Source organism: Talpa occidentalis, unplaced genomic scaffold (genome assembly GCF_014898055.3).
Source record: "Talpa occidentalis isolate TD23 unplaced genomic scaffold, MPIMG_talOcc4v2.1 talOcc4.7, whole genome shotgun sequence".
Lineage (NCBI taxonomy): Eukaryota > Metazoa > Chordata > Mammalia > Eulipotyphla > Talpidae > Talpa > Talpa occidentalis.
The window spans coordinates 133,920,418-133,942,841 of record NW_023605083.1 but is presented as its reverse complement, the minus strand read 5'-3'; the positions used below and the strand labels follow the sequence as shown (position 1 = coordinate 133,942,841).

The 22,424-nt window shown below is 62.8% G+C and overlaps 1 protein-coding gene across 1 annotated transcript in view; it reads right to left on the bottom strand.

Annotated features, from left to right (window-relative positions):
• Positions 1-11,202: 11,202 nt before the first annotated feature.
• SEC14L1 (SEC14 like lipid binding 1) overlaps positions 11,203-22,424 on the bottom strand; it is a 38,173-nt gene continuing 26,951 nt past the window's right edge. The window contains exons 8-17 of the mRNA XM_037491940.2: positions 22,233-22,422; positions 20,929-21,017; positions 20,111-20,181; positions 19,194-19,365; positions 18,820-18,954; positions 16,104-16,238; positions 14,225-14,476; positions 13,313-13,491; positions 13,068-13,169; positions 11,203-11,660 (exon numbers count right to left, since the gene is read on the bottom strand). Of these exons, the coding sequence (XP_037347837.1) occupies positions 11,645-11,660; positions 13,068-13,169; positions 13,313-13,491; positions 14,225-14,476; positions 16,104-16,238; positions 18,820-18,954; positions 19,194-19,365; positions 20,111-20,181; positions 20,929-21,017; positions 22,233-22,422 (1,341 nt within the window). The 3' untranslated portion in view covers positions 11,203-11,644. The remainder of the gene's footprint in view (positions 11,661-13,067; positions 13,170-13,312; positions 13,492-14,224; positions 14,477-16,103; positions 16,239-18,819; positions 18,955-19,193; positions 19,366-20,110; positions 20,182-20,928; positions 21,018-22,232; positions 22,423-22,424) is intronic.

Below are 22,424 nucleotides of genomic sequence, written 5' to 3'. Positions count from 1 at the left end.
GGGGCAGGAGCCACGTCTGGGGAGTCACGTTGACAGGATTCAGCTCCACGGAGACTCGGAGACCGAAGGCCTCAGCTTTTAGCCAGCTGGGCTTTGCTGCAGTCCTTGCCGTGGGGGGTCCAGCCAGAGCCACCATCTAAGCCAGCAAGGTAAACAGTCACTGGCAAGTGGAACTGATAATCTCCTAATCAGATCACGAGGTCACAGGGCCACCTTGGGAGCCCCCCACCATCAGGAGGCCCCTCTGGCCGGCAGTCCTCGTCTGTGAGTCTTCCCAGCCCAGCTGGGCCAGGACTTCCCGTTCCCACCGCTGCCCTCACTCCCGCCTCACTTTCTGAGCCTCTGCTTGATGCCCCTTCACTCTCCTCTGTCCGCTTCCTGCTACTCCTTCTCCAGCTGTTCCCGGCTAGCCCGCCTCCAGCTTCTCAGACCTGAATGGTCACTCTTGGCTCGGACAGGTCACCCAGGGGTAACCCCCTGTCCCCTGGCCTGAGGGCCGGCCACACCCGAGGAACCACCGCTTGACATGGCCTCTCTACTGCTCACTGTGCTCTGGCCGGTGCCGTCCTGAGGCTTGAACCTGTGGCAGACAAGGCCGTGCTCGTGTGCAGAACCACGGCGAGTGCAGCTCCGCGGACATCCTCGCCCCACACGGTGTCCACCGCACCCACCTCTCCTGAAGGCACTGGGTGATGGACAGCAAGAGCTTTAAAGGCCTGTGCGCTTTCTCCCACCAATCACGTCGTCTTTCGCTGACTGCTTCACCTCGTGAAGCCTCCCGGCCTGCAGGACTGGTCAGTGCCTGGCCCGGGGCTCCGCCTGCGTCCTTTCTGCGCTGGACCAAGGGCGGCTTCCGGGTGGGCAGGACCTCACATGCACACCTCTGCCGCTGGAGCCTCCACTGTCCTCTGCCAGGGAGCCAAAGGCACCCAACCATCCAGGCCCCTTAAATGAGAATCCCCCGGGGGAGGAGCCCTGACAAGCCTGGGCCTAAGATCACTCGTCTGCAGGGGCCTGCGGTCTGGGCTGGAATCCCAGTGCTGGTGGGTCTTGGCCCCCAGGCCCCCAGCTTCACCCCAGAGCCTGAGTGTCCCTGCGCCCCAGGCTGTGACGAGCCCGCCCTGGGCTGTGGTGGGGTTGGGGCCCAATCCTACCACATGTTGATGCTCCTGCCTCCCCCAGGGGGTGGTGAGGACAGTGGTCACCCCTTTAGCTGTGACCTCCAGCCTCCCTGGGCACTGGGTGCAGAAGTGCAGAATGAAGATTTTCCCCGCGAGAGGAAGCCAGGTGTCTCCACTCATCACAAGAGCCATCACAGCTCTCAAGAGCAAGTGAATCTTAATTTGCTTTCATTAGAAAGAAAAATAAATACTGGGCCTGCCAGACCCTGCGGGTGCGAGAAGGCTGGCGGCCCTGGGGGCTGCACCTGCGGGTGGCGGGGCAGCTCCGGACAGACGGCACCCGAGGCCCCAGGCCCCTGGGCCTCACAGTGCCCCGTGAGATGCAGGAACCCCCACTAGACTTGAACTTCAGGTAGCAACAAATAAGTGTTATGAGTGTGTTGTGTCCCAACCTTGCGGGCGTACTTTCGGTAAAAAGGTGCTTCCCTGAAATAGCACTTTGACCGGCATCCTCTATTTTTACTTCCTAAATCTGAAACCCTGTGGCCTGGGCCCCCAAGCTGGACTGGTAGCCCCAGCAGGGATCCTCACTGCTCCCCAGGCCCCAGGCCCGGGACGGGCCCGCCTGTGCCTCGCCTCCGGAGGCAAAGCAGGGACAAGAGGACCTTCTTGTCACTCGTTTCCTGTGTGGATGCTGCTTGCTTTCCTTTTGCAGAGCTGACGGTCTGGGGACTGCGTCTTTAGTTTGACATTTTCCCTCCCACACGTGTAAATGCCTTTTAAAAATAACAGTGCTTTGGAGTTCATTAAGCTTCTTGGGGAAAAAACCCACAAAACCCATGGAAATGACAAGTAGTGTGTGTCTCTGAGAATGTAATTTTTAGAGGACCAGGTAGAATCTATCTTCAGGACAAAATAAAAACGTAGCCATTCCCTCTGACCCTCTGAAGCGCTCCGGTAGCAAACCATCCGGCCGACCATCCGGCCGAGAGGCACGGTCCCCAAGGCGGAGCCCGTGGTGTGGCCCCGGCCGTGGTCCTGGCACCCTACCCCACCTCACCCACCCGCCCGGGCCCCTCTGCTTCTCCTGGCCCTTCCCACTGCCCCAGCCCCCCACTGGCACCAGCCCCCAGGGCTCTCCTCTGGCGGGAGGGGCTGGCAGAGCCTCCCTAGTGGGGCCCCCTCACTCTCACCCTGGAATGCAGACAGCACCTGCCCCGGGTCACGGCTGCTCGTGAGGCCACGGCGTGGACTTCGTGGCTGGATACCTATGGCCACAGTCCGATGCAATAAAGCAGCTCGTCAACAACTCACAGCTGAGGTCAATGAGCAAAATGGCCGCCAGAGAGAAAGACAATCCCCCCGCTAGGAAACCGGGCCCCACCTCCGCCTTTCAGGGGGAATCTCCGTGGGCTGCCCAGAGCCGAGCTCGCCTTTCCCATGCCCCAGAGGAGGCGCCTGAAGCTTCCCGGGGCCCCTGCAGGCGGGCTGGGCTGCCTGAGTCGCACTGACCCAGCAGGGCCAGGAGCTGGGGCGGGCAGGCCAGGAAGGGTGCCCGGAGACGCCCTTTGCACCCTACAGGTGCCCCACACCCCAGAAGACATGGGCCCAGCCTCCCAAGAACCCCCACTTCTCACCCCAGGCACGACTCAAACTCAGCAAGCACCCAGTTTAGGATCTGTCTGAGGCCTGGGGTGTGCTTGGCGCCCCCTCTTACCCAGGGAGGGGTGTGGGTGGGGACACTCCCAGCTCCATTTCTGAAGCCCTGCCCCCAACTCCCCCCCACCACGGCCAGGTTCTAGTGTCCTCTGGTGCCGTGGCCGAGGCTGAGGGGTGCACTTCACACTCAGACCCACAGAAGCCTCACCACAGCCTCCTCGGAGAAGCCGCGTCACCCGCTCCAGGCCACACAGGGGCTCGGCCCAAGTGCACCCCACAGGACCCCACAGTTTAACCCCCATGATGTGTCCCTTGGCAGGGCCAAGTCCTGCCCGGCTCTGCCCCTGCCCTGGCACGTCCACTCTGGGTCTCGTCACAAATCCCAGCTTCGCAAAGTCCATCCGACACGGGGGAGCCTCTTGGGAGCACGGCGGTCCCTGGCGGGGTGCGGGAGGGAATAAAGGTGTGATTGTCCTCTGCCTGGACTCTGCACTAGTGGACATTCGTGGAGAGGCCTCCGGGGAGCAGGTCTGGGCTCCTGGCCGTGGCGGGTGGACACAGGCCCGGCTGTTCAGGTCAGCGCCTGGGCCCCAGCCAGCGACAGTGACTCAGCCGGGAAATTACAGGCTTCCCTGGACGGTGGGCGCCTGTTGAAGAAGGTGCCCACGGGGCCTAAATAGGGAGACAGGGCCGGGTGGGGCTGGGCCTTGCCTGGGGCGACCCGGCCACACCTTGCAGGAGCAGAGAGAGCCCCAGACAGAGGTTGGGGGACACAGCGCCCAGGCGGAGGGGGTGGAGGATACACACAGGCCTCAGGATAGGGCCTGGGCCTCAGCCCCATGAGGTCCCTTGGAGCCTCGGTGGCCGCCTCTGTGACGGGGGAGCAGCGGTCACCTCTGGGCAGCACCGAGCTCTCTCTACCGCATCCTGGGTGTGCCCAGCTCAGCCCAGGGCCAAGTGGGGGCTCAGGACGTGTGGGTGGGTGGACCTGCTCCAGGGCCGGGAACGGGCCTGGATGGGGCTCAGAGCCCCACGAGGTCCTCAGGTCAGGGCCGCTGGGGGCAGAGCCCCTGAGACAGCCCAAGAGAGGCCCCCTCCCCTGCACGCCCCCGCCCCCCACGGCATCCCCAGGCTCCGGGAGCAGCTTCTGGAGCATGGAGAAAGGTGCGGACTCGAGTTCTGGGGCCGCGGGGCCCACGGGCTAGCTCCCACACTCTGTCCTCCTGCCTTTTGTGTTTCCTGCTGGCACATTTGTCATAAAACCCCAACTGCAAGGTGACCATGACCCTGGAATGGCAGCAGCCACTCTGTGGGGCTCCTGCTGTCCCCCTGCCTCTCCGCACCCCCTGGCTAGCGAGACACTTGGGGCTCCCGCAGGAAGAGTCGGCTCCTCCCTGAGCACCTGCACAGAGGCGGCAGGGGGGCTGCGGTGGGCCCGAGGGCCTCACGGCTTGGCCACAGGGGTCAAGCTACCCTCCCGGAGACAGGGCTTCCCTGGACACGGCCCTGCAGACAGCGCCCATCAGACTCCAGGCAGTTCCTTCCATCTGGGTAAGACACAGCAGGCCAGTGTCCCTGCCCCTTCAAACAGAGGGCAGAGGCCAGCTATGACCCAGGAGAGTGCATGGGGCATCTGCAGGGAACCCCAAGAGTGGGAGGGAGCTGGCCGGGACCCTGACTGAGGCAGGAACGAGGCCAGCAGTGGGCGATTCTAGGACAGCCCCACCCAACAGGAGGCGGCCCAGGCAGCCTCCCCGACCACAGATCTGGCAACAGGAGGCCCCTCCTCCCTGGACTGACCAGGTGGCGCCAGACGCCCCACACTGGGCAGAACCTGCGGGGGCCACACCCGCCCCTGAGCGCCGACCACAGAGCCGGGTCAGCGCTGCCCTCCCTCCCCAGAGACTGTCCAGAGCGGGCAGAGGGAGGCCCCGCAGAAAGGGCCCCCGGCCCGGCGAGCTGAGCGCCTCCGTCCACCACGGCCTGACCCAGGGACGGAGCCGGTGCTGGGGAGTCAGCAGCTGCGGCCCCCGCAGGAGCCCGGGCGGAGACGCCTCCTAGGACAGAAAACTCCACCTTCTGCCGCATCGCCTTAAAGAGCAGTCAGCGGAAGCTCCTGAAACACAAAGGAAATAATGAAAGGAGGGATTCTGGGAGCACAGGAAGGAATAAAGGCTAATGTCAAAAACAGAAGCGCAGGTGCGTCCACCGGGCGCTCCTGCTTCCCCGTCACCGCGGCAGCCAGAGCGCAGCGCTGGCCGCAGGGGCTGAAGGAGCAGAGGCCCCGGAGCCCAGAGGGGTACTGGGGGGCAAACACACTGTCACCCCATGTGCGGTCGGACGTGGGAGCTTTTGGGGGCCGTGGGGGCTTTGTCTCACTTTCCATACAGAACCCCTGAGCACAGAGAGGAAAGCAACGAGCCAGCAAGTGGCCCGAAGTAGGAACAGTCTCCACACCGACCGGAGGCCCAGATTTTGTCACAACGGATTAAAAAAACCACGATCCGACCCTCTGCTGTTCACAAAACAGGCTTCAAGCTCGGTGCCACGGGAGGGTTGAGCGGGAGAAAGAAGGGGAAATAGAGCCCGAGCTAGCTAGCAAAATTAATGTCTTTTCAAAAGGCGTAAGAAGTTATACTGATACCAGCTAAGAGGCTTCAGTGTGAAGGAAACCACTGATGGAGGACGTGGGGGGCGCTCGCCCTGAACCCCCGAGGGCACAGGTTAACACTGGGGACCCCACACCCCACCTCGATCAACTACGAGGCCGAAAGTCAGCCCCGAATGCAGGTGCGAACAGCAGGAAGTCCCGAGTCAGGCCCTTCTGGAGCCGGCCCTGGGCCTCTGTGCCCAGCAGGCCCACAACCCCATCAGACGGAGAAGCAAAGAAACGGAGGCGTCTCAAGCCGTGTGGTCTGGGCTCCCCGAGAGCAGCAGGGGTGCCAGGAGAGCACAGAGGGCCTCCATCCAGCTGGGGAAACCAGGGAGGCCTTCTCAGAGGAGGTGCTGAGCTGAGTCTTGACAGGTGACAGCTCCCCGGGCCAGGCCTGGCTCCTGGAGCCGAGGAAGCACCTCCCAGGGGCTCCAGCAGGTGGCGCTGCCGCCCCTCGGATGAGGCCCGAAGGGCTGGCTTGGGGACGCCTGGAAATCCAGGCGAGGGTAGATTTGGGGCCCCTGCCCCGCTGCAGAGCACAGGGAGGAGCGGCAAGAACTGTGGGCACCAGGTGGACAGCAGCTGTCCTGGCTTACCTGGGGCCCAGAGCCACCTGCTGCCATACACACACACACACACACACACAAACACTACACACACGGGATGCACACGTGTGCACGCAGGTATGTACGTGCTCATGCACACAGCCACACACCTGCACGCGCGGACCCGTCACGATGGTCTCTCCCCCCAAAAGTCTAAGCCGAGGCTAATCACACCTAGGTCAGGTCCAGCTTCCATTCCTGGCAAGTGAAGCCACAGAGCAAGCGGCAGCAGGTCAGGCCGGACACCCGGTCACCTGGCCAGTGTCACCTCCACCGTCGCGGTCACCAGACAGAAGAGGAGGCGGGTCTTGTTCTAGATAAAGAGAAGCCAGTCAAGTGCCCGCACCGTCTCTGATCAGATTCTGGTTTCGCCAAGTCTGCTGTGAAGACACCGGGGCAACGACCGCACGTGCGAGCGGGGATGTGCATGACATGACATGGGGGAGCATTTGTTAGTCGCGGTGACGGTAGTAGGAGGACGCGTGTCCTCCCCTAAAGGATGCGCATGCTCACATTCCGAGGGGGGAGTCGTGAGCACAGTAATTTACTTTAAAAATCATCTAAGCCAAATTGTGGGCGGCACAAGGCCTGCAGCTGCATCCCTAGCGCCGCCCCCCCCTCGTCCGAATGCTTGAAGTTTTTCATATCAAGAGCTTTTTAGACTTTTAATAAAGATCGTGAGCCGGCCGCGTGGAGGACCGGGCTGGAGAGGAGCCGTGTGGGGTAAACTGGCCGCTGCAGGGCCAAGGAGCAGCACTGGGTTGCGGCAAGGGCGGGGGCTGTAGGAGCACCTGGGCCCTGGGCAGCGCCCCAGGGGCCCCTGGGCAGGGGGACACTTTCTCCAGGCCTGTGTGGCTCCCGATTCCCGGGGAGTGGGTGATCTGGAGAGGCAGAGAGGGGTCCAGGAGGGTCCAGGGGTCCAGCAGGCAGAGGGTTCTGGAGGTGCAGGGAGGACCCCGCTAAGACCACTCCCTTCCCGGGTACGCTCACCTGCCGAGGCTTCAAGGCGATGCTGGGGTCACGGGGCCCCACTCACCCCAGTCCACCCCTCCCCGGGCTGGATTCACACCTGAGCGGTGGCTGCACACAGGCCTGAGGCCCAGACACTGAGCTGCAGAGGCCCCGGACGCCATCTGCGGGGAACGCACAACAGACTCGCGTTTTCACCCAGCACCGGCCAGCGGCCTGCTCCTCCGTCCCCGCGTCTTTAGGACCAAGCAGGTCCAAAGGGGCCGGGGGCAGGAACCCACAGGTGGCCCACAGCAGCACCCCGCTGGGCTGGGGCACAGTCCTGGACCCTGGTGGGCTGCGACCCCCGCCGGCTGTGAAGTCTGCCGGGGGAGCTAACTCGGCCCGTGTGAAGGGCCTGTGGGCCTTGAGCCTGCATCGTCTTCCTCCCCGCGGCAGAGCATCGACAGCCTCACCTGGCGTGCAGGCGCCTCAAGCGCCAGGCCAGGACCTCACCCCAGAAGACCCTCTAGGGGCCGAAGGGGCTCTGAGCGCCCGCCCACCCCGAGTCGAGCCGCCCGAGGGAGGCGGGGCCCAGCGCTGACCCCAGGGCTCTGAGGTAGGAGCCCCCCTCTGGCCTGTGGGGTGGCAGCCCATGGGGGGCAGGAGAATGGGCTGAAAATAGAAGCGATTTCCGGCTGATTTGCATGCATTTCCCTGTCATTTGCATAACCCGGGCCGTGCAGCTCACTCCGGGGTTACAGAACCAGATGCAGGAGCCGGCTCAGGGCCCCTGTTCTAGCACAGTCAGTCCTGGGGTGCCTGCCCCCCAAACCACACACGCTTTTCCACCCCACCTTCCAAGAAACGTGTTTTAAGGAAAGTCCACACCATGAGTTTCTTTCATGCAACAGAAAATCAGGGCGCACTGAGAGGAGTCTGGTGTTGGCGAAGGATCCTTCCTGGGGCTCCTCTTCACAGCTTTTCCAGCGCCCCGGTGACCGGGGCTCCGGGGCTCACGGCAGGCCCAGGCCCCTGCTGTGCGGGGCAGGCCCCCAGGGGCCTCCCTGTGCAGGGCGGGAGGGGGCATCCCTGCTGGGTGAGGGCCGGGTTCCCGCCCCACCCGGCCTGCGTGGCCCTGGGACGCCTGAGGAGGGCTGAGCCTTCGAGAACCCACCCCGTGCAGGCGTGCTGACCTCTCTGGGCCTCCGTTTCTTCCTCCCAGATCCTTTCACAAATAACTTTGCTCCTCGAGGAAGAGGGATTAGCAGGGATCCCAGCCGGACTTTCAGAGTCAACAAAGAATCAATTCATTTATCCACCAGCTCCTTCCAAGAACACTCGGCCCTGCCCAACCTCTGAGGCGCCCGACAGAGGGAGCAGCAGCGGAGGCGCTGGGTGAGCTCCCGGTGAGCAGCCGGGAGGAGGAGAGAGCAGGCGAGGCCCAAGGCTCTGCACTTCGCACCCCAGCACCAGGCTGGGGGTGCGCCCCCCACCCTTAAAGAACATGCTCCCCGCCAGCCTGGCTTCCTGGTCTCCTTGGGCTGCACCCCAGGTCGCCCAGGCTCTGAGCTCACGGTGAGTTCTGCTTAGAAGAGGAAAAATGAGACACACAGGCAGAAGGGGGCATGGAGAAGACGACCCCAGAATAGGCAGCACTGGACCGACCGCAGGGACCCCTGCCCAGACCCGTCCCCAGGGCAGGGAATGTGGGACTCCAGGGCAGGGCAGTGAAGACCCCCCTCCGCAGCCAGCCTCGTAAGCTGTCACAGCACCCACCAAACCGTCTCCGGGGGCCTCTTCCACACGGCTCAGGGGCCTTCTAGAAGCAGTCGGTGCTCCTCTGCCCTCAGACAGGGCTGGGGCCACACCTCCCTGGGAGGGCGTTAGGCTGGGTGTGGCCCAGGGACTCAGCCTCAGCCTTCCCAGGGAGGCCTGGGGGCTGCGCCCGCCACCCCTTTGGGCGGTCCAACAAGCTGTTTCCATTTTATTTTAAAATTAGAAGAGTGAGGGCCTCCCTGGCGGCGCAAGGGGTTAAGCCGCAGCCTGTGAAGCCGTCCACACCCTCTGCAGCACGAGTTCGATCCCCGGCCAGGGAGCTACCCACATGGCGCAGCAGACCTCTCCTGTCTCCCCGCTGCTCCCCTCAGCAGTGGATTTCAGTCGATCCTCCTGTTCCCCACTCTGTCTCTGGTGAGTGCTCTCACCCCCCGCACCTCTGGCCTGTACCCCAGTTCCCGTATGCATAAATAAGTAAATCTTTAAAAAACCCCAGAAGAACGAGAGCCGGTTTCCTTGCCTTTCGCACTACTGTCCCCCTTGGCTCTCACAGGAGGCCGGCAGTGCCCGCGTTCTCCGACCCCGAGAGCCGGAGAGAAGGGTGCGCTTCCGTGGGGAAAGGGACAACAGCTTCAGCGATGGTTTTGCAGCAGCCGTGCTTGAGGCAGGCGCCGGGACCCCAGCTCCTGCCGGGAACCCCTTCACACAGGTGTCTCCGCAGCCCCACCCTCGCCCGGGCAGGGCCGTCTGGGGCCCGGGAATGCTCAGACCCTGTCCACGTGAGGATGGTAACTGCTGCCGCCGCCACCCGTTTCCACTCAGCTCACTCACCCATTTTCAGCGCGTGTGGCTGGGGCGGGAGCGCAGGCACGACGCTCAGGCGCGGGGGGCCAGCCCGGGGTGGGGGGGGGAGAGGAGGTGCTGGAGGCGGGGCCTCGTCATCTGCTCACACGGCCCTTCCTCCCTTCAGCTCCCCCCCACCCCGAGGGCCACTCTCATTCCACCCCTGGAAGGAGGATGAGGACGCGTCGTTAGGTTCTCTTATTTCAGCCACCCGTTCCTCTCCGTCCCGCGGGTGTCTGGTCTCCCCAGCTGCTCAGCAGCTCTTTTCCCGGAGGGTCCCTCAGGCACCAGCACCTGCCTCTCCTCAGCCCTGGGCCCCAAACCCCAGGCAGGGGTGAAACTGGCGCCCACCATCCGCACTGAACAGGAGGTAGAGCCCGCAGCGCCTTGTGCCTGGACGAGGCCTTGTGCGCTGCCGCCGGCCCCGGTGAGCAGAGACGGGCAGGAGGTGGGCGGCCTGGAGCCTCCGGACCTGCAGCAGCCCCCGCCGGCCCTCAGCCGGGTGGACGACGGCCCCACCCTCTCAGCAGGAACCAAATCCTCTGCTTCCCCCAGCTTCCAGGGTCTGCGAGGTCACTCAACACTCAGGACGGAGGCGTCGGCAGGGAGAGACCCACGCCCAAACCCACACGCCAAAGACGGGTGAGCCCAGGCTAGCCAGTTTGGGGATTCTGGTGTTTTTTTTGTAAAAGTCTCCAGGAATTTTTTGCGACTCCAGGACTTGGGAGCGAATATCCCTGCGCTGGTCAGGGCTCTCCAGAGAAGCAGAACCCACGGGATGCGTCTGTGCAGAGATGTACTCCAGGGAGCTGCTCCCCGTGGCCACGCGCTGACCCCCCGGGAGCTCAGTGGCTTAGCTCCGCTCAGTAGCCTTGACACCCAGGAAGAGCCACTGTTCAAATCCATAGCCAGTGTCCCCGCTTGAAGGCCATTAGGCAGGAGGACCCCACTCTTACTTGGGGAGGAAGACCAGCCTTTTCGGGGCTATTCAGGCCTTCACCTGATTGGACAAGGCCCACCCGCATAAGGGAGAATCACTGCTTTACTCAGTTACCCTTTTAAATGCTAATCTCACCCAAAAAAACTCCTCCAGACACACCCAGAATAACATGACCAAATATCTGGGCACCCCACGGCCCAGTCTAATTGACACACAAATGACGGATCACACGCCTGCAGTTTTCAGAAGCCAGGACTACCCCCGGCGGGGACTGTTCCTGGCCAGGCCACCAGGTGGTGCGGGGGAGACACCTGGGTGTGGGGGGTGTCGGGGGGGGGGGTGTGGGGGGGGTGGGGGGGGTGGTGTGTGGCTCACAGCGGGCTCACACCCAGCAGCAGGGAGAAAGAGGCGGGGGAGAGGGTGTGTGGGGTTGTGGGGCTCTGCCCCAGCTGAAGGCCCCGGGTGCCTGCAGCATCAGGGCTCGGGGCCAGCTTGCGCCCGCCGGGACCCGTGTGCAGGACGCTGGCCTCTTGAAGGGCCGCGCAGCCGGCGTGACCTTGGGCTCCCCGGACTCCGCCCCTGGTGTCCCTCAACCTCCGAATTTCCCTACAACATCAGGACACCAGCCCTCAGGAAGGGAGCCTGCTGCTTCCCAGCAAGAAAAGGACTTTCCTTTAAACAGTCGAAGTTTATTATTGGTAACAATAAAAAACTCTTCTGGAGACTGAGTATTGTATTACCAAGAGTGAGGTAACATGTTTACAAAACATTTACAAGATTTGATACGCAAAGAAGAAGTCCAGGAAGGAGCGTGAGTTAAGACACTAGTCGTAGAGGAAACCCAAAGAATGTCGAGTGGAGAGAGACGCCAGCAGCACTTTTAAGAGTGCGGGCCTGGAAGTGCAAGGACACGCCCTGAGGGACTGGGCCTGGGAGCCGGAGCCCGGCCCGCTCTGAGAGCCCATGGAACGGGCACTTCTGAGTCAAGTGGGAACGAGCAGCTCTCCAGACCCGGGGAGGGTGAGTGCAGCTCAAACGGCCCCACAAACACCCCTGGCTGGTGTGGGCTGTCGAGGGAGCGTTTTCTTGGCAGCTGTCAGCAAAGTCGCCATCTGAGACAGAGAGAGACAGAGAGAAGGGACCGTCTTCAGGCCCCTGTCACCAGGAGACGGGAAGCACCGGCCTGGCCTGCCCTGCTCTCTGGAGACCTGGCTTGGGGCCATGGGGAGCGGGTCTCGTCAGGCCACGCACCACTGTACCGTGCCCCTGGAGCCGCGAGTGCGGAGAGGCCCAGCCAAGGCTCGGTGGGCAGAGCCGGCCCGGCGCCCACTTCTCCCGTGCCCCACCCTCACGCCCACACCCCGCTCGACATCCAGGCGGCCTTGCAGTCACGCGGCCAGAGCCCGTGTCCTTGGGACCCAGCGACACAGGGAGCGGCTGTACAGTCGGGGCGCCACCTGCATCCTCAGCCTAGACCAACCCAAGCACCCTCTGGGCAGGCGGCGACCCCAGCCCCAGGGGGAGCCTCCACTGCCTGACCCGCACCTTGCCTAGGCCCCGGCCTGCGAGGTTCGCACCCACCCATGCGTCCTCGCTGTCCTGACAGACAAGCAGGGCCCTGTGAGCCGCCCACTGTCCCGAGACCCCGCGGGAGGCGCTGTGCTCCCAGGGGCAACACGCGCCTTTGCAAAACGGCCAATGCGACTCAGTCTGTTCTCAAACATCCTTTTGTGACGGAAGGCGAATATGAGCTCTGAGGCTTTAAGCTACGAGGGGGCGGGGGGTTGAGCTACACTGAGCTCAGGACATTTGGCAGGTGGGAGGAGCGACACCCCCAAAGGAAGAGGCAAAGAATCTTTGCCTCTCTGCACACCACCCAAGTGCGCAGAGAGGAAAATCCTGCCCTGACAGTGGCCAGACTGGAAAGGGAGGAGAGGAAAGAACGCTTAATGGCGGTGGTGCTTCTCCCGGCAGCCACGCGGCCCCAGCGCCCTGCTCGCCAGCACCCACTTCCACACAGGGGTGGGCCTGGTGGTGGGGGCGTGGCGCTCCCGCGGCCCCGACCTCCCCAACCTAAGAGGTGTCTGCTCAGGGAAGGAAGCTCGCGGCCTGACCGGCCGGGTCAACCGGCGGGGGTGGGGGGGGCGGGGGGGCTGCGCGTGGCGGCGGGAGAGGCCAGCAGCTTCCGCTCCACGAGGAAGGTCGGTCGCCTCTGAATTCATCCGCTAACGGACAGTGTGGAGGTTGTTGGAAATATTTTTTGCATCAACATTTGAGACAAAGTCAAGCTCTGGATTGGTAGACAAATTACTCTTCTCTGGAGAGGCCTGGCGCTCTGGCCGCTTCTGCGCCGCGGGCGGGTCGGGTCTATGGCTATGGAGCTGCGGGGGCGCGACCATCCAGGCCACGTCGGGTCCGGGGTTACTTTTACCATCTGCAGAGCTACTGCTACCTAGAGGGCGAGGAGCCGGCGGGCAGGGCTGGCGAGACTGGGCCTCCGCGGCGCGTCGCAGCGCTACCTGGACACCATGGAGCTGGAGTGGGACTGGCTGGAGGAGGTGGTGGCGGCGCTCAGCTGGGAGAACCCGCTGTGGCTGGACTCCAGGCTGCTCATCGAACCTCTGTAATTGCAAGGCAGGGGGTGAGGGCCTGCTGCTGGCGCCCCCCCACCCTGCTCCCTGACCCCTGACCTTGGCCACCGACAGCGCCGACAGCCCCCGGGGGCAGGGGGACAACACCCACTGCTGGCCCAGGGCTCACACACCTGAAGTCCTCCGAGCCGATGACCTCGGTGTAGTACATCACTTTGCACTTGTGGGACGAGACCTGCAGCGAGGCCAGCACGTCGTCCACGCGCGGCAGGTTGGTGGCGGAGCAGGAGGGCATGCTGTGGAACCGCCACTGCAGGATGTAGAAGCCCGGCCACCGGGTCACGTGGGAGCCCTGGAACAGCAGGGTGCCGGCTGAGGGGCCATCCTCCCGAGGCCCGCTGCAGAGCCTGACAAGGCCGAGGGGCACCCGTGGCCACTGGTGACCACCGTGGGGCAGGCCTGCCCACATGGCCTCACACAGCTGCACCTGGAGGCTGCAGTCGGGGATGCTGCAGCAGGGGGCAGCCCCGCCCTGTGTGTCCAGGACAGCCTGGGGGGAGGCTGGGGCAGGGGCCGGCGCCTGGAGGGATGGGTACCCTTGGGGACACCCAGCTTGGCCTTAAGGGTGTCAGGCCAGGCGGAGCCCTGACCTGCGCCCAGTGAGCTAACCAGTGACTCTGGGGTGAAAGGATGTCACTCTGAAGGAGACTGGCACTCTAGGGAGCAGCTGTCTCCACGCCAAGCAGCCACGCGTGTGCGAGCTCTCCACGCACCGACAACCGCGGGCTTCATGGCCGTGTCTGCTATGGAGCCCGAGTGCCAGCGCCCCACAGACACGGGGCATGGTCAGCGAGTGGGGGGCCCTGAAGACAGCACCTTCCTGTTGCAGGCACTTCCCTCTGGGAGGAGATGCGGCATGGCCGGCCACCACGGGCACAGACGCCTTCGCCCCGCCGACCGTTTACTGCTGCGGAGCCTGCTCGCAACCCTAGGACTGTGCTCCTTCCCTTAAACCCCACACGCCGGCCTGCTCGCCCAGAGACAAGCCGGGGAGGGCGGGCGCGACTCAGGACCAGCAGCCTCACCTGCACGCTCTCCCCCTCCCTGCAGATGAGGGGCGATTCCACCATGCTGTAGTCGCGCCCCAGCTGCCAGGCCCGGTCTATCAGCTGCACGTTGTTCCCTCCCGGGGACGTGATGCTGTGAGCCCCCAGCGAGTCCTTCTTGGGGAGCTGCGGTGACCGCTTGGAGTGATAGATGTTGAACACAATGTCCCCTTTGCACACGTCGAAATCCCAAGTGATCACAGAAGCGGCGTCCACAATCTGAATGAGGATCTGGAAGAAGAGGCTGCGTCACGCCACTAGGCCCGGGGAGCAGGGAGCATGGCTGGGGCGGGGTGACACGGCTGACCAGCAGATCCCCTACGGCCCCATTCAGCCACCGGCCAACCCACTCCTCTGTTCTGCAGCCAGCGGTGCCTGCTTCACACCCCATGCCCAGTCCCGCCCTCGCCAGAAGCGCGCCACAGACCACAACATCCCAGCACAAGCGCGTCAGAGTGTGGGCACCATGGGGCCCGGCGGGGAAGACATGGTGCCGGGACGACAGAGGCTGCCCTTCCAGGGTGGTGCGCCAGGCTCTGGGGCGGAAGCTGCGCGAGGGACATGGCAAAGCCCAGGGAGGCCCAGCGAGGCCGTGGGGAGCCAGAAGCTAAATCAGGATCCCATGGGAGGGACACGACGGCTCTGCACAGGGCCACGCTGGGGCTGTGGCTGTGGCGGGGGAGGCCGTGTGGCACGGGCGGGCCGGGCCGGGCCTCGGGTGTTGAGCACCAGTCTGAAAACGGAACTTTCCACGGTGCCCATATAAAGCTTCCCAGCAGGGAATGATCAGAGTTACAGTTTCAGATGATACTGTGAGAATGAAAACCAGCTTTGAAATGCTATGTAGTCACTCAAAAATGTGGGCAGACGCCAGGGCCCACACCCTCTTCCTCGGAGTGGGCTCTGGGGCCTCTGCAGGGCCGGCAGCTCCCCGGCTCTTTCAGCACCGCCACCGCCACCTGTCACCACTAAATGCCACCACGGGGCTTTCTGGAAGAGCAGGGCCCAGCACAGGCGGCCCCGCGGGGAGCATGGCGGCACCCCCGAGCCTGCAGTCCCTCCCTTTCTTGCATTCCCACGGGGACACCGAGTTCAATCTTTATTTGGGGGACACTGTCCTTGAGGTGTGCTACTTAATCCCCAAAGCAAAACCGACGTCCTCAGCTTTCCCTGCTTTGATGCAGGAAGCCTGGCAAGACCCAGTGGCCCGCGAGAGGCGTGCTCACCGCCAACGTCCCACGCAGACAGGGGAGAACAGCCGGACCAGAGCCCGCCTCTTTGAGGAGTGACGTGAGACGCTCCCGACACACGGGCACAGAGATCAGAGGCCTCCCCGGGGGCCGTGAGCACGCTCCCTGCCCTCCTGCCTGCCGGAGCACTGACAGCCCCACCTGCCTCCAGGGAGACGCTGCAGCAGGCACAAGGCTCTGCCACCCCTGGGCCACTCTCCGGCCTCACCCGCTGCCCAGCCACACGCCTGGTCCTGGTGCAGGAGTGGGGCTGCCATGAGCAACTCATGCTTCAGAGGCTGCCACCCGCTGTGAGAAGACAGGGCGCCTGTGCCTGTGAGGCAGCGGCGCGAGTCCCTCCTCACTGAGACAGACACAGGCCGGCCCGCCAGACGTTACAGTCAAGGACAAGCAGGAAAGGAAACGGGTCCTCTGTGGACACTGAGCTCCTCCCCGCTCACTCCCTGGGCTGGGGGTCTGGTAAATGGGCCGAGAGGGGCACCCCTGGCAAGGCCTGGGGTCGGGCACAGCGAGCTCCTGGCACCAGAGGTGCCCACTGCTCAGGGCCCTTCACGCCGAGCGCGGCTGAGCGCACTGCCCTGGCCAGTCCCGAGCCGCGCGGGGCCCACCTCGTGCGGGGCCCCCTTGAACACGCTGGCCGACTGGTAGATGGTCTCCGTCCACAGCTTCAGGTCCTCACTCTCCAGCTCCTCCGCCGTCCTGTACAGGGACTTGGGCACCAGGCCGCCCTCCGGCACTTCGCACTGGAAAGGCAAAGGCAGCGTGAGAGCCGTGCACAGGGGCCTTCCAGACCCACCCGCGCGGCCGCCGGCCCCCCCCCCACCCCCCCCCAGCTGAGCAGGACTGGAGAACGCGGGCAATGCCAAAAAATATTCTGCCACTTAGCAATGTAATTAAAAAAATACACGTGTTCTGCTTTAAACAAAAGAGGACAAGCTAAAGCTGCTTTACCACAGAATTCACACTAATACGTGTGAGGGACTGGACTCAATTACTAAAGCTGGTTTACATGAAAAATAGAAGTATTTATATTGCGCTGTAAAGAAAAACATTGTGTCAGGCGGAGGGCGCTACTCCCAACAGCTGCAGGCATTACTGTCGTCACGCGCACGCACAGTCCCGCTACAGAACCGCAGAAAAAGCGCCAGGCCCGGCCAGATCAAATGACAGGTCAGAAATGCCAGCCAAGGAGCAAAGCACTCCTTTTGGACAAGCCTGGGATGCGCTAAGGTCATGAACATTTGGACACTGCGTACATTTCCTACCTGACCTTGAAATGATCACTTAACGCTAAAATTTGTAAGATCCAATGCGCCCTCTGTTAGCAGCCCCTGGGTGAGAGCAGGGGAGATGCGCGGCGGGAGGGGGACACCAGGATGTGAAAACCCTTGGGCTGTAGGACAGTGGCCAGCCGGCTGCCCCCTCACAGAGCTCACAGAGCCCAGAGAACCCAGAGAGCCCAGAGCCCAGGAGCACCAGGGACAGCACAGGCCTGAGGCCCTCTGCAGACGAGCAGGACAGGGCGTGTGGGACACAGCAGTCCCCTGTCCGAGTCAAGCCCCTGTGCATCTGCTAGACTTAAGCGGCCTGTTCAGCCACCATGATGGTCACCTGCAGCTCCGTGTTCCCATACAAAGGTCAGAACTGCCCCGTCAAACAGTCACAGGAGCCAAACCTTGCAAGCACCTTTCAAACCAGTCAAGAGCAGAAAGCTGGATCCCCCTGGGAAGGGTGTGCATCATGAGGCGTGACCGGGGACGCCCGGGGGGCTGAGGACAGATGCATAAACTCACTCCCGACTCATACATCATGAGGTATGACCGGGAACGCCCGGGGGCCGAGGACCGATGTATGACAAGGGACCCCAGAAGCTGATCAGTGGACGCCTTGTTGGTGAGATTAGGACGGTGGCCGGGGTCTGGGGCCCGGTTTCGATGACAACACTTGGTCATCAAGCTGATAACGTGGTCAGCAGACTCGTGTCCCCCAAGCCCTAGGTGACACTCCTGAGTGTCACCATCCCTTTCTCCACCTATGATTATTCTGTCAATAAAAACGGCCAGGATCTTGCGCTCAGCAGCTTCCTGCCTTGTGCAGCCTGCTCCGTGACACCCGTGTCTTTATCAGTGTGGTGCTGCCCGACGTAACAGCCCCCACGGCAGCGCGTTCGGGCCAGGCCGAGCAGGAATCCTGTCTGTCTTTGTGGGTTTAACAGGTCTGGCCTCCTGGTTCAGTCTCACGGGTCCTCTAACTCACATGCTCCTTTACCTCACAGTGCAACCCCTTAAGCAGCACTGTGACCTGCGCTGAACTCAAATGCTGCTTAAATCTCCCGAGCCACCCATGAAGACCGTCCTGAGACCAGCCCATTAGCGAGGTTCGCGAGTCCACTGTGCACATCCCATGGGGCAATCGCGTGTTTTCACAGATGGCGGGGTTTTTCTCTATAGAGGTCCCAGAGCAGAACCCCGGGTCCCCTGCAGCCACGGAGCAAGTGGCGCGCCCCCGCAGCTTGGCTCCCTTCCTCGCAGCAGTGAGGAGCTGAGCTGCTCAACTCCCCAGCACAGAGCAGGCTTGGGCGTGCAGCCGCCTGGCTGTGCAGCAGCTCGATGCGTTACAACCCCCAAGTCCGCATCAAGAGAACTAGTTGTCTTAAGTTACACCTGCTTTAAAAATGCACTGTTCATTTTAACCCTCAACTTACAGTCAAGGGGAACATCCTTTTGTGAATCAAGTTAATTTCTTTTTTTTTTTTTTTTTAAAGATTTATTTTTTATTTATTTACATAAGTACTGGGTACAGTCAGAAGTGTGGAAGGGTGAGAGGATTCACCAGAGCCAGAGCGGGGAACAGAATAGGCAGACTGACGAAGTACACTGCTGAGGGAAGCAGAGGGCGGCAGGAGAGGTCTGCGCACCATGTGGGACCCTTGCCGGCAGCCGGGGATTGAACCGGTGCTGCAGAGACTGCGGGCAGCTTCGCAACCCAGCACTCAACCGCTGCGCCACCGGGGAGGCCCCCAAGTTAATTTCTAATAGTGTGTTTGAGAATGTACAGCTCCTCTAAAACAGCTCAAGAATCTGCCTCAAAGACGAGTGACCAGAACAAGCTGTAATCATGCTGGATTCTGAAGCATACTCAGCAGCATCTGACGGCGCAATGTGCCTGTTACAGTCACTGCCCAAGCGAGCCTGCGCAGTGTGTCCTGCTAGCCCCACCCCAAAACAAACACAGATAATCCACACCAAAGTTCTGCAGAGCGTCTGTGCAGACCAGCGCCCCTCCCCACCCAGGCAGCCCCAGCAGCCGCCGGCCCCCACGCACCATGCACTCCCCGCTGAGGAAGTCGGGGATGACCTCCCTGTCGATGTAGTCCAGCAGGCCGCCAGGGCCCTGGTAGTCGTTGCCCGCATAGATGAGGAACTTCCGCCTGGTGTTGTCATCGATGAACGGGCTGACCTGCGGGAGATCAAGGGCCAAAGGTCATTCTCGTCCCGTGGCGGGTGGGGCTGAGGGATCCTGACGTGGACGCCCCCTTCCCGCCAAGTCCATCTGCCTGAGGGCCCCAGGAAACGAGGGACTTCTTTCCTCCCCAAAACAATCTAAGGAATTTCAGCTCTTTCTAAGTTTCCTCCCAATGGGCTGGGATAAGCCTGGCCGCCTCCAAGAGGCCGGCCGCGCGGGCGCAGGGAACCCACCAGTGTCCAGAGCACGGGGAACACGCGGGGCGCGCGCAGGATCAGCAGGCGGCCCAGCGTCTCGGGGTAGTTGGCCTCCACCACCTCGATGATGCGCAGCAGTGCCCTCACGCCCGGCCGCCACAGGTGCCGCATGTTCAGGCCCTCCAGGTCCACCAGGCAGGTCCAGGAGCTGCGGAGGGGGCTGGTCAGGCCGGCCTAGCCAGCTGCTTCCCTGAGGCTTTCTTTCCCAGGTTATAACACTGGCTTTTACGTTCATTTCCAAAAGCCACAGGCTGTACACACGAGTGGCACGTATCTCCTCACAGGGAGCTGCGGGGTCAGTGGCAGAATCAAGCCCTGAAACTGCAGGGCAGCTCACGCTGGTCACCAGGGCCAGGAGCCCAGGGCCCCGCCCGCTGACCAGGCCAGCAGGGGCAGGGCTGCCCCACCCACCCCACCCACTGCCACCATCCACAGGGCGCAGGACTGGCGTTTTAACCAGCAGCGTGACTCCCCGCACCAGGTCCTGTCAGCAAACGTTACAAGCGCCGCCTCAGAGCCGAGGACACAGCGGCGAACAGCCCCTCACGCCCCTGCCCTCGCGGCCCACGTGCCCGTGACCGCCCTTCTCAGCGCCGGCCCCGCGCTGTCCGGAGCTCACGCCCGAGGGTGGCTCGGGGCCCAGGGTACCTTTTTTTGCCCCTTTCCCAACCAAAAAGGGAAAAAACTGCAGCCGGGGTTCGCCAGGCCCTGAGGTGGGCGCGGCCCAGGGGCCGATGCACTCAGCCCACCCCTTCCTGCACAGCTGACCAAAAGGCAGCCGCTTCCTGCCCTGAGGAACCCGGGGAGGGCCATGGACCACCAGACTCCATCGGAATCAACCCGACGAGCTCAGCTCGCGCTCCCCGCGCGGGAGGGCGCCACGGCCCACCCACCTGATAGGCCGGCCGAAGACCTTGGTGTTCTCCTCGCAGCGCCGCAGCCCCTCCTCGTTGATGGAGAGAACCTGCGCACAGAGACCTGTCACCGCGCGGCCCGGGGGACGCTCCCACAGCATCGCGTGGCCCGAGCGCTACCGGAGGTGCCGGGACACGCGCACACGCAGGACGGCATCTGGCACGCAACAGAAGCGGCACCGCTGCTGCGGCACGGTGGCAGGTCCGGGGGCAGAGGCGGCACGGGCAGAGCAGGGCAGGAGGGCGTGCTGGCCACAGAGGGGCCTCACGCCAGCCGGCCTCCCTCGGGGAAGCAGTCGCCAGGACACCACCAGAGCCCGCGGACACGCATGGGCAGTGGTCAGCAGACACGCTGGGCTGAGAGCGCAGACGCAGTGCTGGACTCTTGCTCTTGTTTGTCTTTGAGTTCAAGGACAATGTATGCTTGGGGCGGGAGAGGCCATCACCTCCCACGAGGCAGGGGAAGGCCTGGGCCTGGAGGCCAGGCGAGCGGGAAAGAGACAGAGCCTGCGTTAAGGCAGGGCCTGTGGAAAGAACGGGGAGGGGGATGGACAGCGGGGAGGGTTGGCGTGGGCCCTGCGGAGCAGGGTGCAGGAGGACGTGACTTGGGACAAGCTTCCCTCAAGGCTCCGCTATCTGTCGACACTTCCCATATGAAATATATTTCGTCCTCTTAAGAATTTTTGGAAGTACATGAACAGATTTCCCTCCAGTTCCAGCAACACGTGCCGCAGGCAGCTGTGACGTCCCAGCCCTGCTGGCAGGGACAGAGAGCGCGACACGAAGGGGGCACTTACGTATCTCAGCAGGGCCTCCTCCCCGAGGGCCCTCACCAGGCCTTTGGTGTCCATCTGGCCCAGCCGCAGCACGTAGAGGGGCCGCCCATCTGTGGGGAGGGGTGACCAGCACAGTTCTAAGCGCTCTCGCCAGGAGACGGCTCGCCCGCCACGCGGCTCCGGCCTCTGTCCCACTCCCAGAAGCAGCAGCTGATGGGGGTGTGGCCACACCCCCAACATTTTTCTCCCCAAAATTATAAAAGAAGGAACTCAAAACCAGTTGATAGCCGCTGAGCAGGTTCTGGAGCCAGCTCTGCCTGGGCCAAGGGGAGTGAGCCGCCCCCGCCTGGCTGACCCAGGACTGGTCCTTGGCCAGGCTGGCCGGCCCCGCACTGAGCCCACCAGCCGCTGCACAGAGCTGATCTCGGCAGTGAGGGGATGTCAGTACCCAAGACCCTGTTTCTGTGGCTTTGGAGCACTTCTAAGACGTCATATCCCAGCAGACATACTTTTTTTTTTTCATTTCAGGCCGGGGGGAGGCCTGAGCAGACGCCGCCATGAGCAGGGCAGGGTCCCAGCATCCCCAGAACCAGCACCTTGACCCCCACACCAGGCCTGCCACTTTCCGGAGAATCCAGATCTGACAGGTTCTACTGACAACAAAAGGAGCTTTGTGCTCTCCAACCTGCTGGGAGGCTTATAAGAGCCTCCCCAACAATGTCTTACTACCAAACTTTTCATCTTTAGGGGACTAGAAAGTAGAAATAAACATCACGTGCTTCCAGTAAAGGCTGATAAAGCTGCAATAAATCTGGAGAAGAGCCAAAGAGGGAGAGCAGACAGGCCAGAGCTGCCCTGGGGGTGCCGGAGCCACAGGCTGGGGTCTGGTGGTCAGTTCCGCTCCACCTCCCCCCGCAGGTCAGGAAGCAGAGGGCGTGCCTTGACAGCAGGCTTCCCTGCAAGGCCCGGGTGGGGAGCAGCCAGATGAATGCACTCATGGGGCCAACCCTCGTGCAGGCCACCGCTGCCCCTGGCTTGTCTCCCTACCCCCTTGGGTAGGGGCTGAAGCCCAGGCTTGACCTGACCAGACCCGGCCCCACAGTGCAGACACCATGGGGCTCAAGGCGCTGGCCAGCCTTCACAGGCGCTGCGCTACTGAAAACGCCGCCCGCTGCTGGGTTTTGTAAGTCAGTCACATTCCCCTTAACTGGTGAAGTGCTGGCCCAGGAGACAGTCTGCTTGCTCCAGCGGCGAGGGGGCGGGGCCTGAACCCAAGGGCCCCTCAGTCCTGATTCTGGAGAATGAGATCTTGGCCCAGGACTCACCTTTGTCATGGTGGTGCCAGCCTCCAGCGTAGTAGTCCTGCAGCACCTGAGGGGGGCTCCAGGTGTCGAGGATGTAGTCCACCTGGTGCTGCTTGCGCCACGTCAGGGACTGGCACATGGTCTCTCTGGCCTTGTCGATATTGAAGTCCCGGGCACGTAGGAAGCGAAGAATATGCTCATCTTTCGGAATCT